Source organism: Brienomyrus brachyistius, chromosome 4, assembly GCF_023856365.1.
Source record: "Brienomyrus brachyistius isolate T26 chromosome 4, BBRACH_0.4, whole genome shotgun sequence".
Classification (NCBI taxonomy): Eukaryota; Metazoa; Chordata; class Actinopteri; order Osteoglossiformes; family Mormyridae; genus Brienomyrus; species Brienomyrus brachyistius.
The window spans coordinates 37,776,697-37,794,080 of NC_064536.1; the positions used below are offsets into that span (position 1 = coordinate 37,776,697).

A 17,384-nucleotide genomic window follows, 5' to 3' on the forward strand; every position below is an offset into this window, starting at 1 on the left:
GTTCCCACAATGATAGAAATGTATGAACTGTGTGTATATGTTTGTGTGTGTTTCTGGCCCAACCATTGGACAATAGACAATTTCACAGAGTGTCTGCTCAGTACAAAGGCAGGGATCACTGTGGTGCCCATAGCAGTGGCGTGTGTGCATTTGCGTGTCTCTGTGGGCCCCGGTGACATCATCGGCAAGGGAGGGGGTGTCCAGCTGGGAGCCGCCTCAGGATAGGATTTGAGAGTTGCTGCCAGATGGTTGGCTGTTGTTGACCATGGCGTGCTCTGCTCATGTTGCTGTAGTGTCCCCATTAAGTGAAATGGCCTGAGCGTTTTAGCTGGAGAAGTGGTCGGCCTGTCCCGTGCACTTAATGGGGGAGGGCAACCTGGTGTTACGGCAACGTGCAGCATCCACAGAGCAAACGGCACATAAGCTGCATTTCTTCTACCTGAACAGACTCTGTCCGACCTGAATGTGTTTTTCAGGGTGTGGACAGCCTGGATCGTCCTGTGTGAGGTGTCACCTTCTGAAGTCTTTACTGTTTGACCTTCCACAGCGCAGGTTTTAAATCCAGGTCCCACCTGCCTACTGAGTTATAATTCCAGAAATCATTGCCACCAGCTGCAAGCCTCGCACTCCTTAAAAAATTCAGATTTTGTTAATCATGAATACGAAATAAGTATTTAATTGAATTATTATGTTTTTTTTTGTGAAATAAATTGTGATCGGATTTCTGTGCGGTTAATGTCAAAATCGTAACTGAAAGAGGCCGGGTCTGTGTTGCAGAATTCTGAGACACCTGTGACAGTGAGCCCTGGGCGGTGGGAGGGGGGCGGAGGGAGAGCTAGGTGGGGCAGGCTTGGGGGGGGACTGGCTTTGCCTTAATGCCCGCACTTTGGAGTGGGTGCCTGCGATGAATGGACGCTTTGTGCAGTCGATCTCTTATTCTCCACCGACTCACCAGTTAGAGAGGCTGTTTTTTGTTAAAGGAGTCTGGGCTGGTGCTGTCTCAGACAATGTGCTGTGTGTGTGTCTCTGTGTGTCTTTGTGTGTGTGTGTGTGTGTGTGTGTGTGTGATGTGCTTTGGATTTAGATGTGTCTCTAAGCATGGTTTTGACTGTGTGCTGATCTGGTGTTTAGGATAGAAACTGGAGTCAAACAGGGCATATAACCTGTTCTGTGGGTGTGGTGATCAGAAGGTCATGTGACTAGGTCCAACATGCTGTTCACCTCATGGGGGGGTCTCAGTGTGGCAGCCCTCTCAAAATGGTCTTTTTTTTTTAATCCGCTGAGGGCAAAGTACTAAACCCATTCCCTAGGTAACCTGTACCGAAATTTGATCCTGAGGAGGGGGGCCATTGTGGTATTCAGGAAAAAGCTCCAACACGCTGAGTGTCTCTGGCAGGGTGTGCTGGGAAGCAAGTTTCTGGGCTATATTAATAATCACACCCCCTCCCCCCCAGTGCTCTGATCATCACTTTAATATGTTCATATGAGGAGGTTGGCAGTGCCCTGTCTGTTATGGGGGGAGGGGCTTTCAAGGTTTTGTGTGGGGTAGAGGTTGCTGTGCTCCTGAAGTGTGACCAGGCACTTTTCCCCATTGTCTTGTACCCGGGTTGCTTCCTTGACAGCGATGTGTTTCTTATCGGCAGAACAGTCAGCTGGATATGAATAAATGAGTCAGGGATCCTTTGCTATCTGGATTCTTCATGGTAGTCTGATTGGGGGGGGGGTGCCTGATGGATGGTGGCCTGAAAAAGCCCTGGCCAGGGGTCCCTGGAATGTCTCAGGTCATTTTTTTATTGTATTTGGCGTACCTGCCGATACCACAATCCCATCCTGGAGTTCTGTGGCTTGTGTTCAATGAGGTCTGGGGGTCTGAATCATTGTGAGCTAAATTAATGAGATTGGGGAAGAAGCCCACTGATGTGGCGGCCTGCCAGGGCTTGGGGTGGGGTGGGGTGCGGTGGGGGGGCAGTGCCAGTCTAGAAGATTCACGGGGCACCTTCGCAAGCAGAAAGCTGAAATGGAAACACAAAGCGGGGCAAGTGTGCTGGAGTGGGTCTCTGGGGGTGGCGCCTTTCCTGACATTCTTAGTTGGATCCTGTGTGCCGCTGTCTCTCAGGGGGAGGGGGGTGATTTCCCAATCCAATCATCAACATTATTTCAGTAGTTTTGTCTGTAGCTCTGGTTCTGCTCACTTTGAAGGTCAGTGTGTCAGGTTTGGCCGATACTTGAAGTTTTCATGAAGGTGCTACTCGTCTTTCGAGCCGCTGACGCAGGGCCGTCGCTCCAGCTGTCATGCAGTGTCCGACTGTAGCGTGCTGTGATTGCATCGAGGCTCATCAGATGTGATGCCACCAGCTCAAAAACGCGCCGTCTATGCTTTCCATAATCCCATGGCAGCTCTCCTGAGACCTTACAGTGAGGTTTCTCCTCTGTTGCTATGGCGCCAGCAGCCGAGGCTGGATAATGAGTTATTCATTTATGAATCACATCTGTGTCACACTTGAAATGCCAGAGTGCCTCCAGTTTTGATTCGTGGCCCAGCTGCTGAAAGAGGAGGATTCTGGTAGAGCATTTTAATTTTGCTCGTCGGTGAAACACTAGGCTCATTATTTGTGTTATCGGAACATCTTCCCCACAGCAGATGAACCACGTCGCGGTCGGGGTCAGACAGGATGAGTGTGATCCTCAGGTCATGTAGAAAGAGGGAGACGAGGCGGCAAGCTTTCAGCGCCTCTCTTACCCCCACACACATACTTTGGCTGCCCTACCTTTCAGTTGCTTCTCAGGACCGTCCTGCCCTCAGCGGACCTGAACACGGAAGCTGACTGAGATCCAGACACTCGGGGCAGCACATGTCTGGTTATTTGGGAGCTGGAAGAACGATTAGTGTCTTTAGCGGTTGCCGGATTAACCAGAGCTTCTCCTGCTGTTTGAGAGGTGTTAGCTTGAATGTACCAATTAACACTAAATGTGGTGGTAAAAATGAAATCTGCTATGCAGCATCGCTGTAATGTGGAAGCAGGATGCCAGGGTTGAACACCATCCTTCTTCGTCATGACAATGGAAGCTGTTCCGACCAGAGATTTGAAATTTTTCCCTCCAGCCCTAAAGCCTTTCCTGTCTTTCTGGGATTTGACATTGCATTTGGAGTGAGGGTGCTGCCCCCCTATTTCGGAGCTGCAGCAGAGTCTTGGAAGCTTGGTAGCCCCATGCGGTGGTGTAGGGTTAGGGGGTTGCCCCGGCTGGACCTGAGCTCCTCTCCCATTCCCCTGTTTGAAGGGCTCATTGCCTCCAGAAGGGTGCTCATTATTCTGAAGCCGTGAAGATCACCACCCCAAGTGTGCTAAGACCCCTTTCCCTTGATCCATATGTGTCTCTCCTGTGATGTTTGGGGAGTTCTGACTTCCTGAAGGGCTTCTGTGTGACTGACTGACCCACTATGAGTCATTCTCAGTCTTTCCTCTGCTCGGCATCTTGCAAAGACGAAGGACTTTCGCGTCATGGGTGAGTGCTGTGCTGTATACGTTACAAAACACCATCCATCAGCTTGTTTAAGTAATAAATGCCAGCTTGGTCCTGCACTTGGTGGCATTTATTGATAGTTATTATTATTGATGGTTGTGTGACATGAGTTTTATTTGTTACATTGTTTCCTGCCTCCATGCTAAATCCTTCTGAAACGAAAACTGGAAAGCGTGATTCCCCCCACCCTCTTTTCCCTGGAACTGTGGATTTTGACGTGGCGGTGAAATGTTTATGCAGATTCCCAGCAGGAGCGGCCTTTCCCAGAGTTGCAATTTACGCAAGCGAGGAGCAGTCGAGCATGTCACGCACGCACCTCACGCACGCGAGTCCGTCAGCACTCCGTCTCGCCCATATCGCAGGATTAAAAATGGCTGTGCTTGCCACTTGAGGCAGGCGGTTGCTAGGCAACAGTCTCACTCCGTTCCATGGTGTGAATGACGCCAGGCCGGTGGCCTTCCCCATGAGGATCAGAGGCAGAGATCCAGAACACTGGCCTGTCGGACGCATTCTACCGGCCATCCCGCTAACCACCCCGCGTGTTCCTGCGCGCCTGCACATCTGTCACATGTTCATTTGTGACTTTTCTGCATCTCTCACAGAAGCAAGGTACAGTTTTATGACCTGAATTAATAACACAACTGGGGTTATATATTACTGCTGTTCCCGTGCTTTCTAGTTGATTTTAAAATTTACTTTTACTTCAAATGGGGGTTGCTTGATATTTTTGCGGTGACTTTGCCCTTCGGTCCCTTAGCCTGGCCCCTGTGGGGCCTCTCAGTTTGACATGCCCAAATGCTGTTTTCCAGAAAAGGCAGGACGGTGACCAACTTACAACATAGATAAACTGAACAGCGGAAAGGCTGGATGAGCGGTGATGTTTGGTCAGTATCGGGGCACCAGAGGGGGTGTGTGAGCCATGCCTTCGGGCCCTCTGAAATCCTTCGAGTGTTGCTGTTGTACTTCTCAATAATGTGCTGGATCCGACCCACTACAGCAAAGCATCCAGAAACATACAGAGGACATGAGCCGTACAGCAAATCAGGAACACAAACGGGTTTAACAGGCAGCCACAGCGCTAAAGAGAAACGTTTACCCTCTTAAGTACAGAGCGTAACATCGGCTTGGGAGCCCGTTACAGTGCTTTGTCACTGGAGGGCGACCTGTGTAGGACCCTCAGGGGCCCTGTGACTCTGCAGTTGTTCCCTGCACTCAATGGACTGAGCCGGAGGCCGTGAGGCTCCCAGAAGCAGGCGAATAACTGAAAGTAATAATGGCCTGTTTTCTCCATTGTTGGATTAGATTACCTGCCTTGGGACAGTAGGGGGCACAGTGGACACTGGCAACTTAGTGGGCTGTGTGACAGGTGACTTCTGGCCCTCAATCAGTCAACAGGTCCAATTCTTTGGGTTTCAGTCTTGCTGTAATGTATAACTCCATGGGCCTCTGTCAAAGGGACCCAGCCCTGCAGTACCCCGAGAACTTGGGTGACACTCATCCAGGGAGAGCTGTTCTGGAATTTTCCATGGAGAGCTGAGGTGACACCGGAAAAGACTTGGGGAGTGAACCAGTGGTTGAAACAAATATCTCTGAGAGGGGGTAGAACAGTGTCCCTAGAAGGGGGGGGGGGGTCACATGGAGCCCTGGGCAGGGTGGGGCTTGTGACAGCTGTTTCCCGCTTGCCTGAGGATTCCAGACTGCACAGACACAGCCAGTCAGCCAAGTCAGCGCGGTCGTAAATGTTAATCAGCATGAATAATAAATGGCTCTGCCCTCCCTCTCCCCCTCCCTCCCTTGTCACAGGTCTGTCTGGGGGGGGGTTACAGCACTGTGCAGTGGAAGTGTAGTCCCTAGCAATTTATTGTGTGTTAGGGTTAAAAATAGCGCTGTGCTTGGGGCTCCATGACTCAGCCCTTGCCTTCATCATCATCATCTTCATTAGGCAGAGAATGTTCTAGGTCGTTTACTGTGTCTCACAGGTCACTAATAATCATGATGATTTTTTGTTTATTAATAGCAGTCACCATATATAGGTATGAGTTTCCGTGGGGATGGTGACAACCAAATGTGGGGATGCCGTCTGTGTGGCTCACATCTGGAGTCGTCCACATCTCATTTCTCACTCTGTTGCTTAGTAATGTGGTCTCACCTTATTGGTTGGTTCGACTGGCCTTGTGATACAGAGGCACTGACCTAAGGGTCACTCTTGTCTTTACCAAATTGGACCTGATGTCACCCCACGAAACACATGGTCTTGCGAGGATGATCTAGCACGCCCAGCAGCTTTCGATCGCCTGACCCCAGTGTGCTCAAGGGCCTCATGGGGCCTCATATGGAGAATAGCTACTGCCTGCCAAATCCTATCTCTTAGGTGACCATGAGATGGTGCGGGAGTGCAGCATAATGATCAAGGTCTCGATCGCTGGGGGACGCGGGCCGTGTGTCCGAGTTAATGAGGTTCATTATTTACGGTGGCCTCCCGGCTTGGCAGCAAATGGAAGTGTCTCAGTGTTAGGATACAGTAGTCGGAAGGTTGCCGGTTCAAGTCCCAGGGTTGGCAGACCGATTCCACTATCAGGGCCCTGAGCAAGACCCTTAACCCCCAATTTCTCCAGTGACTGTCTGATCCTGCTCTTTCAATAAAAAATAGCATGTTGTTTTGGGTTAAAGTGTTGGCCAATAAAATATATAGAATATATAAGAAATGCCTAGAAAAGATGGACACGTCCTGTCCCAGGATGGCGGAGATGACAGCGGCTTGCCATGCCTACCCGATTGTGCCTTTTGCAGCCTCCCTGAATTATTCTGGATAACTGAACGCCCTAGGTGCTGTGCTCTCAGGAACGGCCGGCCCTTAAAAAACACCATACTGCAGACGTCATTGAATTCCAGCGTGTTTTGATGATTTAATGTGGGCACATAGACTCCCGCTGTGAAGTTAGCTGCCAGCTGCTGGAGGTTAGGCCCCGTTGGGCCCCTGGGGCTCAAGGAGGGGGGGAGGGCTTACTTGCATTCAATGTTTTCAGTCTCCTGCCCCAACCTTCCTTTTCACTTTCCACACCCTCCCACCATTTCCTGTGTGTTTGGGAAAATGTGCTGTGTGAAATGAAAAGGGATGTTTTATTGACTGCCAAATGAATGTCGGGTGCCAAGGTCATGAGGACCAGCCTAGGTCACGCCGTCACCGGTGCGACTGCTGCCCCCACCCCCGATGGTGTCCTCAGCACTGATTCTCCCTGTCCTTGCGACGGCTGCCTCTCTGCTTTCCCTCCTGCCCATCGGTGTATCAGTGTTCACGCTTGTGCAAGCACAGTTCAGACTCCATTGTTTGAATTAGACCGAGTGCCAGCATTCAGCTTGCTCACCTCAGCTGTGGGCCACATGCTCAGGCTTCAAATGCATGCAGCTCCCTATATAGATCACAGAAATGAAACTGTCCTCATCCAAACACATTCCCGGGGAGGGGGAGGCTTTCATTTTGGTCATGTTTTCTTCTTCCTTCTCTGGGCCCGACGGACAGCAGAGTAAGGAGCCACATGCCATCTGTCCATTGGTGCCAGCTGAGTATGCTGTTGGGGATTCTGGGGATTATGTGGGAGGGTCCTGCAGTTTGGGGTGAGTGGCAGTGGCATTGCCAGTGTGCCAGGTCCCCACAGAAGCCCCAGGAGCGTGGCTGGACCCAGCCTTTCCGAGACGCGGGTGAAACTTTGTCAGCTTCATCAGCGACTCCTGCTTCAGGCTGGCGGGTTGTGTGAAGCCAAGCCGCCAGCTAACAAGGGGGTGGCTCTGAAGTAGGAAACAGCCAATAATGGGGAGAGCTGCAAAGGTGAAGTGGCGGCTGTATCCATGCGGTCCCTCTGGGGCCATTTGGAAAGACTACGGGGGGGAAAAGGCATGCAGGGGGAGCTGAGGGTTTTTAAGAGAGAAGCCTCCCTCCCCTGAAGCCATTAATTCCAGGTTATTATTGTTCGGTGATGTAATACGAGTGTCAGTCTCACGCTTTTCAATGCTGGGACAAGCAGAATGCCTTGCGTTTCCAGCACCGTAAGTCAGAGGCGAGCCACTGAACCTGAACCCATAATTAAAGCCTCTGGGGAGGACGGTGGGGCCACTGGAGCTGCAGGCTTGTGGAACACGCATTTCAGTTTAAAAGTTCCTCTGTCTCTGGGCACTTGCACTGAAGTCAACTTTTGCGCAGTATCTGAAGTGTCACGCTTGATGTATCGCTGTTAGTCACCGGTCAGCATTTTGATGAACGCCTGATTGTTAAGGGAGATGTGCCGCATCTCTTGTGCTTTGTCGGGCTTACGATCGCATCAGCGACTCCTGCTTCAGGCTTGTTCAGCAGCTCAGCCTCCAGAACCTTCTGGCGGGGTCTGCTGTGCTGGCATTTGTTGGACCTTGAAAGGAATGACGATTGTTTACTTGAATGTGCTTGAATGTAAATCAAATGAGAATTAAGGCTGTACCAGCCAGCTGATCACATGACCTGTTTACATGACCTGGCCTGATGGGCTCCTTTCTGGTCCTCTTCCCAGGGGTGTGTGTGGCTAAATTGCATCCACAGTGCACTGGGCTGCTTGCCCCCTTCCCTGGCTGAGATGTAGGGTTTGATTCATGGAAGGGGAAATGTTGTGTCCTGGTGTGCAAGGTGGTTGGGGGGAGCAGGGCCATTTAATTATTCTCCTGTAGGGTCTCGGGTCAGGCCTGGGAATAATGGGAAGTGTGGCAAGGCCATCTAAGGTTGTGGCAGCTGTGTGTTCCTGAATCAGATGACTGGCATCCAGATGGTGGTTTATGACATGTAAACTGGCAGCTCTACCTGCTGGGGGAGCTGTAACGCCTGACATCTGGAGGACACCGAGGTGAAAGGGCTGTCCATGCAAACGGCTTCTCTGTTCAAAGGCTCTGCAGCACATTGCAATAAGCTGGGAGGTTCTGGCCTGTCTGGGTAATGGGGATCCTATGGAGGTATTATCACCTGTGGCACAGATTACTGGCCTCTGCTGTACTTGAGGGAAACTGCAGTGTTTAGACATTTAGTTATGGGCACCTTGCTTCTCTGGTGTGATCTGGTTCCATCCATCCATTTCTGCTGGAATACTTGCTCAAAAATTCATGAAGATTCTCCTCATCCAGCACAACTGGTAGAGCACAGGAGATGAGCCTCCAATCGGGTGCCATGGCTGATCATGATCTCCAGGGAGCTCTAATTAATCTCCCGTGGCCGGGATAGGTGTAACATGGGAGGTGGGGCTGGTGCTGCCAGTGCAGCGGAGCAGAGAAACATGGCGGTGTGCATGCTCCAGGCCAGATGGTCTGCACCCAGATGGAAGCTGGTGACACTGAATCTGCTGGCGTGGTGCACAGGGAACAGGGAGGGCCGGGGCAGGCATGGCCTGGGAGCTGGTCAACAAGGGTAGACATGCATCACATGTGAAGTGGAGAGCCTGTGAACGATATCTTCATATCAAGGAGTGCAGGGACACACCCCTGTGGAGAGAGTGAAGATCTGTGCAGTGCCATTTCAGCATTCTGTGATGCCTCTGCCGCGAATGCAGCGTGTTTGGCACGCAAACTGTGTGCTGTGCGAACTTCATTACTGCACTGAGTTCAATGCAGGTTCGTCTGCTGTTAAGTTAATTAGCTCTGGCTGCTGCGGCATAATTACACCTCCCCTCACTCCTTAAGAGGGATTCAGCCTCCAGTCAGAAGAGTTTCCTGGTCTTCTTCAGAAGTACTGATCTGACTGGACTAGTGGGTCACTTCATGGGAGCAGTTATTTGGTTCCCAGGGCAGAGACCCAGATGTGGCCAGGCAGCCTTAATCAAACCCAGAGGGGCCACTCTTAGGGCATCCTAGGCAGGATGATCTGAAGCTTTTACTATCATATGTTCAGAGGAAATCAAAAAATTTGGATAAATAGGGATGTGGAGGAGGTGCAGCCTATAACTGTACAGGATATGATTCTGAATTTACCTTCAAATGGAAACTGTATTCAAAGCCAAATCATCTTCATTCTGTCCTGAAAATACGCACTCTGTTAAGACCCGGCGAGTGAGCAAGTCCGTCTGTCTTCCGCGTGGTCGGTGGTGATGAGTGCATGAAAATGACATCTTTAACACGAAAGCAGGGGGAGGGGCAGTACCTCCACACTGTGACGCACATTCCCCAGGGCAGTCAGTACGTTAACATGCACACTAAGAAAATCAAATTATTGTGTTACTTCAACGAAAACCAGACTTTTAAAGTACATGTAAACATGTTAGTCCGACTGAAATTGTACTAAATCGAATTTCTCTTAGTCGGACTAAGACACTCAGATAATGCGATTGGGAATCAGTTTACTCCTGGATGTATACGTTCAGTTGGATTTAAACTGGCTTAGGTGCTCAGTTAAGCTCCACAGTTTCCTCCCCAAGCTTTGACCTGGAAGTAAGAGAAGTCGTCAGTACACAGAAGAAGCTTGGAGCATAGCAGAGGACATACAGCATGTATGAAATATACAGCGTGTAAAGCTGTCCAGTTCACTGCTCAACTAAAAGGTGCTTTTCTACGGCACTAGGTACTGTACTTTTGGTACTTGAAGAAGGTACTAAAAGTACGGTACTTCAAGGTGTTTGTTGTCTACTGACATAAAAACTGGTACCTGACGCCGAATGACATCACAATGTGAGGCAGGGTATTTTGTACTGAATTCGAAAAATGGTTGTGGTAGGACTGGATTGTGTGCGATATCAATACTAACATGGAATGTTATGCAATTCAATTCTTACTCGCTAGTCAGCTAGATTAAGATCAGGCTTTTTCTTATCTTCAATTTGGTATGGCTATTATAATGCATGGAGTTTAAGTCTTGCTGAAACATTTTTACTCTGTCATAGGAAAAGAAACCTAGAAAGTTTTGCAATTTTAATTAATTTTGATTATTCCTTTTCAAATTTATCTAGTATTTGTTTACAAATCAGTTTAGAGTTTACCTCATCTGCTTTTGCATAAGTGGTACATGCATTCTCAGAGACAATCATAATCATTTTCATCCTTGCTGTTTAAATCACTTCTAGATGGCTTCGTGAGAAATTTTTGTTGAACTCCTTTTTTTGTTTCATAAATACCCCAATATTGATTACAACAAAATCACATTGCAATATTTGAAATATTTCCAATACCGTGCTGTCATAGTATATTATACAAAATACTTTATTTCTTGTTATGCTATCCTGATCTTGTTGCATCTGTTGTTCTGACCAGATCACAATTGATGCTTGTGTCACTTCATTTGTCCATGCATCCATTATTAATAGTTTTATTATTTTTTATGTCTGTGATGTAATAGGTCACCCGGATAAAGCCCAGTTCTAACAAGCTGAAAAAAGCCATTTCGCCACCTATTGTAGCAGAGTTGGACATACTTTGGTCAATAAATCGATTTCCCTCCTATGCGTGTATACTGGCACAAGGGCAATAGTCTGATTAAATGGCAAGGTTGAGCTATAACCTTAGCTTGACTTAGCTGTGCATGTAAACATACTGAGTGTCAGAGCTTCAAAGATGAGCTTCCAGAGATCAATCAGACAGCCAGTGGTGTCCCTTATGAGGGACTTTATGTAGCAAAGGCCTCCTGTTTTCTGTTGTCAGTGCCTGAGTTTGATAAAGGTCCAGGTGAACTTGCACGTTTGTCCTCATGCACTGCAGTACCTCACACACTAATTTTGTTTTGTGTGCACTGCCAACAGGCAGCTCTGGATTAGGCAGGACCTGTATGTGCTGTGGCTAGGATAGGTTACTGACTGGTTAAGCGTTTTGGTGCCTCACTGCTGCTTTGAGCATTTGCTTTTTTTCTGTGGTCCACACTCTGGACTGCGATCTGTGTTATGAGCCAAGTGGCCCACTGTTTGCACCCGTCCCCCACCCTGCCAAATGTACTGTTTCGAGACAAGTTGGAGTGACAGATTGGTCCCTCCAGTGTCCCGAGGAACACATTTAGAGATGAGAATGAAAGTGATGGAGAGATGAAGTCCACACTCTCATAAATAGCACAGGGACACGGAGGAGACCTTGCCACCCAGTTGGGCTTATGCCTCCTTGTTTCCACCAGGCTTGCATGTTTTTTCAGACGAAGGTGAGGGGGGGGGGGTGTAATTGGGCTGATGGACCCGTTGGCGGGATACATGTTGTGCTGCAATTGGAATACCACTGAGACCCTCAGCAGGAAGGCGCAGCCCCGCTGGCTGGAAGGCAAATGACCTGCATTTTCCGGGGAATCTGGCTCCTGGGGTTTGCGGTGTTTGGGCCCAAAAGCACTGCGTTCGTTGGTATTTTTAGTGAGTAATTGCTACATCCGCACACTGTTCACCATGCCCCCCCCCCCTGCCAGGAGCAGTACAGGCTTATACAATCCAAAGCCCAAACTGCAAACTTAAGGGGCACTCTCAATGCTCTGGTGACATCGCCCCGCCCCAATTCCCCAGCAGGCCATTCTGCCTCTTCTGGTCCGGATGTGCGCTTATGGGCCAGAGCGGGACTGCTGTTGCAGGGAGAGGCCTTTGCTCCCCTCTAATGAGGTGCTGGACCTCTCCGACCTGTCAGCCCCATGTGTCAGCAGAAAGAGAAAAGCTTGCGCGCTGCTGGCTTGCCGGCGAGGCGTCTTTGCAGCGGGGCGTCCGTATGAGTGCAGGGCGGCTGACTGCGTGAGGTCCACACAAGCGCGTCTCAGCATTCACTGTTTTCTGATTTGAGAGATGTGGACGGCCACTTGGGGTTTCTGGGGTGTAGGCGCTGGGCCTTGCGGTGTGGGCCAGGGGACTCTGGCAGCGCCGCATGTGTTATTATCACTTGCTGCGATGCTGCGTGTGGAACGGAAAAAGACACGGTGGCAAATGAATGCATGTAGGACAAACACAGGAGTCGCTCTTCGCCTCCTGAGGACTGGGGTCAGCTGCGATCCCGGGAGAACGGTGACGTCCACGATATGAAATGCTCCTGATTTTGTGATATATTTGGATGACTGCATTTTGCGAGTCTTGCCTGCTGTCAATGTTTGCAGTCTGGCTGTACGTGCCGGGGTGGGGGTGGTCCGGCTTCAGCACTGCCGCTCTGCTCCCAGCTCCCCACTTCCACTGACGCCTCTCCTGTCTGTGCGCGTGTTTCTCTTCCCAAGTGCGAAGATCGGTGCTGGGGGGCGGTAGTAAACCAGCTTCTTATGCACTTTCCAAGCACCTCACTGAGTCAGAAGCCCCTCCCGCTAGCGATGCAGCGGCCACTGTTTCCCGATTTAAACCTGCCGCGCGGAATGACTTTCCGGAGGCTTATCTGTCCACTGCGGCTTTGCGCCATTTATTTTTAGCTCTGATGCTCGGCTCTGGATCGAAGGGGCTGCTCATCCTCCATGCGGTAGCCCAGCCACCTTCAGGTGAGGGAGCGACGTGCCGAGGGAGGGGTGACACAGATGGGAGCGCTTCTCGTGCATATCCTGAAATAAATGCCCGTTGTCATCCCCAGAATATCCTGGTGTCCCTCCCAGCACAGACTGACTGGGTCACTGTTGAAGTGTCTGAATGTGGCCTTTGCTGCCTGGGGCTCACCGACGCCACCTTCAGGTTCATCATGTGGTGGAATACTGCAGCACTCACTGCTTTGCTTGGCCTTGTGGTTTCATCCTCGTCCCCCCTCGTCCTGAGGAGCCATTCTCCTCCTGCCTCCACCCTACAGTTCCTTCGGTTTGTTTTGGGGACCGTAGAGCCCCTTTTTTAGAGTGTGATGCTGACAGCCAGGTGCTGATAGCCAGCAGAGATATTCAAGCATACTACCCCCTTCCTCGGCCTGTTAGGTTTCTGTTCCCCGGGAGCCATGGCAGTGGTGCTGAGCCTCCACGCCACTTCCTGTCCTCGCCATGACAGTAATTCCTTTTTATTGCCGGCCTTTATTGACCCATGCTACTAAGCTTCTGGGCTTTTAAATCAGAGACATACAGAGAGCTGCAGCTTCCTCTCGTGCGTCTGTGAGAGAGCGAGCGCTGTCAGGCTTTGCCAATAACCCCGGTAGGACGTTGAGTACATTAACCCACGGAGCTGAAATGCACTTTTAATAAATGATGCGGACTTTGGTAAAAGTAGGTCAGACGGCATGGTGCGGCGTGGACCCGCTGTTTGGCTCATGAAAGAATAACGCAGAACGGTTCCCCGACTGGGGCAGCCACTCAGCACTTCCCGTGGGCAGATACAGTGGGCCCCACTTCTGTACATTTCTGGGTCTGTTTCTTGATGGGGTGCAGTGTTTGGTCACTGGAGGTTTTTCCTGCTTAGTAATAATATAGCTTAAATCCTCATGGTTCAGCTGTATGTTTCTCTGGGGCATCCAGCTACTCCCTTGCAGGCGTCCCTTTCTGCTAGTCTCCGCAGCCCGTGTGCCATCCCACAGCATCCTCCAATGCTTACTGTCACGGCACAGAGCAGCACAGGCCACTCTACCACTTCATCCTGCCTATGCTTCTCCTGTTCATGTCACCGTATAGTTATAGGCCCAGTGGTTATACCCTCCCTTTGATTTACAAGGCCACACTTCCCCCATTGTGACCTCTAACAGTCTTCAGTCTTGTGTCTGTCACGTTCGGGGGGATTTGCCGCATGGGGCCTGGCCCAGCTGACGGTGGTCTGCTCTCTCCTCCAGGTGACATCACCCAGAAAGGCTATGAGAAGAAGCGCTCGAAACTGCTTGGGGCTTACCTGCCACAGCCGCCAGGTAAGAAGAATTTGGGAATCGGCGGAAGCTTGAGGTTCCTGATTTGCATAGATGGAAATCTGTGTATCTTCTTCCTCTTTGAGGTTGATTCTGTGTGTGTCTTATCTTATCTTTCCCATCTCATAAGAGCCCAATGCCTATCCCTGCCCCTGTCCCTGCCCCTCTTCCTGCCCCTGTCCCTGCCTCTCTTCCTGCCCCTGTCCCTGCCCCTGTCCCTGCCTCTCTTCCTGCCCCTGTCCCTGCCTCTCTTCCTGCCCCTGTCCCTGCCCCTGTCCCTGCCTCTGTCCCTGCCTCTCTTCCTGCCCCTGTCCCTGCCTCTGTCCCTGCCTCTCTTCCTGCCCCTGTCCCTGCCTCTATCCCTGTCCCTGCCTCTGTCCCTGCCTCTATCCCTGTCCCTGCCCCTGTCCCTTATGCACTAACACCAAAACTGGCTGTTGTTCATGACAGATAGCCAGCTCCAGAAACAAAGCTGGGCTAAGCGTGGTGTGAAGAGACAGAGGAAATCTTATACCCAGAATTCACCAGCCCCCTCCTTCAGTGGCACATCAAACCGTGATAGGCCATCTTGTGGACTAATCTGCTTGTGAAGTTGTTCCCCTCTTAAATAATGGAAGTCTGTTCTGAGGTGCTGGTGGAGCTAGTGGATGCTGGGGCATGTTTCTGCTTTTCAGGGAGGTCAGGCCTCGGAATTCGGGACTCGTGGTCTGATGGAGAGGGGCCTAGTGTGCCTGTCCTGCCGGCAGCTCTGACAGATTACTCACGCACACTGGACACACAGACACTCTCACTCTCTCTCAGCCTGCCTCCTCTGGCCCATTCCTATCCCACAGGGGTGGAGCCACCCATGGCCCCGGACCGCCGTGCTGCCCTGATGCCGTCGTCCTCTCGCTACCACCGGCGGCGCTCCTCAGGATCCCGGGATGAGCGCTACAGATCAGGTCTGTCTGTCTGACTGTGTGTCTGTCTCTTTGTTTGTGTGTGTGTGTCTGTATGTGTGTTTGTCTGTGCTGTTTTTCTCCGCCTTGAACTCCATCCTGATGGGGAATGTGTACAGTGCAGGTGTCAGAGTCACTTTGGGACCCCAAGGGTCCATGTGGCTTCTGCGCATCCCGTAGTCTGTGGGGTTACTTCCTGAAGCTCTTCTGTACCCATCTGGCCTTGTGGTTCGGCTCAGTCGTATCCGAAGTTGGGACTTGGATCCAGATACTTTTTTTCTTCCATTTAACACGCTTTTTTTTAAACATGCACTTAACAGCTTTTCTGCTAAAGACAGACGCGAAACAGTTCTCACTCGCGGCGAGTCCGTGTCCCTCTGTAACTCTGGCTCGGGTACCAGTGAATTTGGCATCAGTGGGTCCCCCAAAGCTGCACCTTGGCTCCCTTCGTGTCCTGATCACTCCTAGTGTGACAGTGTTTTAAATGTATTGAGTGCTTCAATTTAAGAGAAGATCTATAATTAGCACGAGTTAAAATTAGCAACTAGCCATAAGTCTTGGCATCACTCAGACACAGCCATGCAGCGGTGATGAGCCCGGATCCAACCGGCCCAATCCTGCCCACCTCTCCAGTGCTGGCGGGCGAGCTGGACAGTCATAGTCACTTCCGTGCAGCCGTTGCTATGCACCTGTGACACGCTGAGGGGTTGCCAGGCAACACAGCATCACTGACACCGTCTGTCTCGCTCTCAGCTGCCGTGGCTCACTCTTTCTTTCTCTCTCTCTCTTCCTCACTCCCCCTCCCCCCCCCCCCACACAGATGTGCACACAGAAGCCGTCCAAGCAGCACTGGCCAAGCACAAGGAGCGTAAGATGGCGGTGCCCATGCCCTCGAAGCGGCGCTCCCTGGTGGTGCAGACCTCCATGGATGCGTACACCCCCCCAGGTGAGCAGCGGGTCCTCTGCGAGGCCCTGGGCTGAGGGCCACATCCTTTAGGGAGTCAGTGAGGGGAGGGTCCCATTCCTGGCTCTTTGAACGTACTGATTCTGTGACCACGCCCTGGGGGAGTGGTTGGCTAGGCCACGAAGATGTGAGGCAGGTAACGGATCAGCACCAGCTCTGGTCTGAGAGAGGCGCCTGCTTTCTTCCTGGGCCGGGCCCATGTTACTAGCCAGCTGGATCCCGCCGGTCCTGACCTGGTTATGTCACAGCTGGCACGACTGGCGGTAATGTTAAGATGGAATGCTGTTCCATCTTGATGGGGATGCCGTGGGGACCGCAGCCTTCAGACGTGCCTGGGGATGGGGAAATATTTGATCACCTTCCCATTATTTGATCAGGGCCTTCCCATTATTCCTTGGGGGGGGCATGTGACTAACTGCCATATTAATCCACATTGAAGACCCACCTCAATCAAAACATCTCCCATTCTATTGCCTTGGTCGCTACTTGATATGCGAACCATATGCAAATTGCCCCCCCATCACCTGGGCTCAATCCCCCCCCATAACAGGCCTGTTACATAAGGAGAGAGGGTGTTCATTACGAAGCCTTATGCTCTGTTCTGGGGTTGTCTTTGCTGGGCCCACATTGTCATGGTTACAGTCCCCTAACCCTGTTTTAACCCCTATCCTCAGACACGTCATCAGGCTCGGAGGAGGAGGGCTGCATCCCTGGGGGCGGCACCCCCAGCTCCAGTCAGGGCAGCGTCAGCATGGAGCACTGGATCAGCCGAGCCATCCACGGCTCCACGCCATCCTCCACCACGTCATCATCGTCCTCGCAGAGCGGGGGCAGCAGTGCCGCCAGTCGCCTGGCCGACGTCATGGCCCACGCACACGCCGGTGAGTCCAGAGGCTCCACTTCACGCTTGTCTTGCTTCTTGTTTCATTTCCCATGATGCACTTGGCATTCTTTGGCCATAGGCGGGGCATGGAGACCACCACATGTTAAGTCGCTCGTATGTAGGTTAGTTAACTTTAGGGTGATTCATTGGGGGGGTATGCGGTTAGAGTGCTTAAAGCATTGTGGACTGTTGACGGTCGGCTTGCTTTTGAAACCCCCCCCCCCGGACCTTTGGACATTTGTCAGGTCGTATGAGTGCAGGAGGTTTCTTAGTTTGGTCAGAATTGAAGAATACATATCAGTTTCAAATGGCAAAGCCCAGGTGTAATGTGTCATTTACA

The 17,384-nt window shown here is 51.2% G+C and overlaps 1 protein-coding gene across 2 annotated transcripts in view; it reads left to right on the forward strand.

The window, feature by feature from the left end:
- LOC125740868 (disco-interacting protein 2 homolog C-like) overlaps window positions 1-17,384 on the forward strand; it is a 61,529-nt gene that overhangs the window by 15,667 nt on the left and 28,478 nt on the right. For both annotated transcript variants that reach the window (XM_049012648.1, XM_049012649.1), the window contains exons 2-5: window positions 14,191-14,262; window positions 15,093-15,200; window positions 16,018-16,143; window positions 16,836-17,042. In XM_049012648.1, the coding sequence (XP_048868605.1) occupies window positions 14,191-14,262; window positions 15,093-15,200; window positions 16,018-16,143; window positions 16,836-17,042 (513 nt within the window). The remainder of the gene's footprint in view (window positions 1-14,190; window positions 14,263-15,092; window positions 15,201-16,017; window positions 16,144-16,835; window positions 17,043-17,384) is intronic.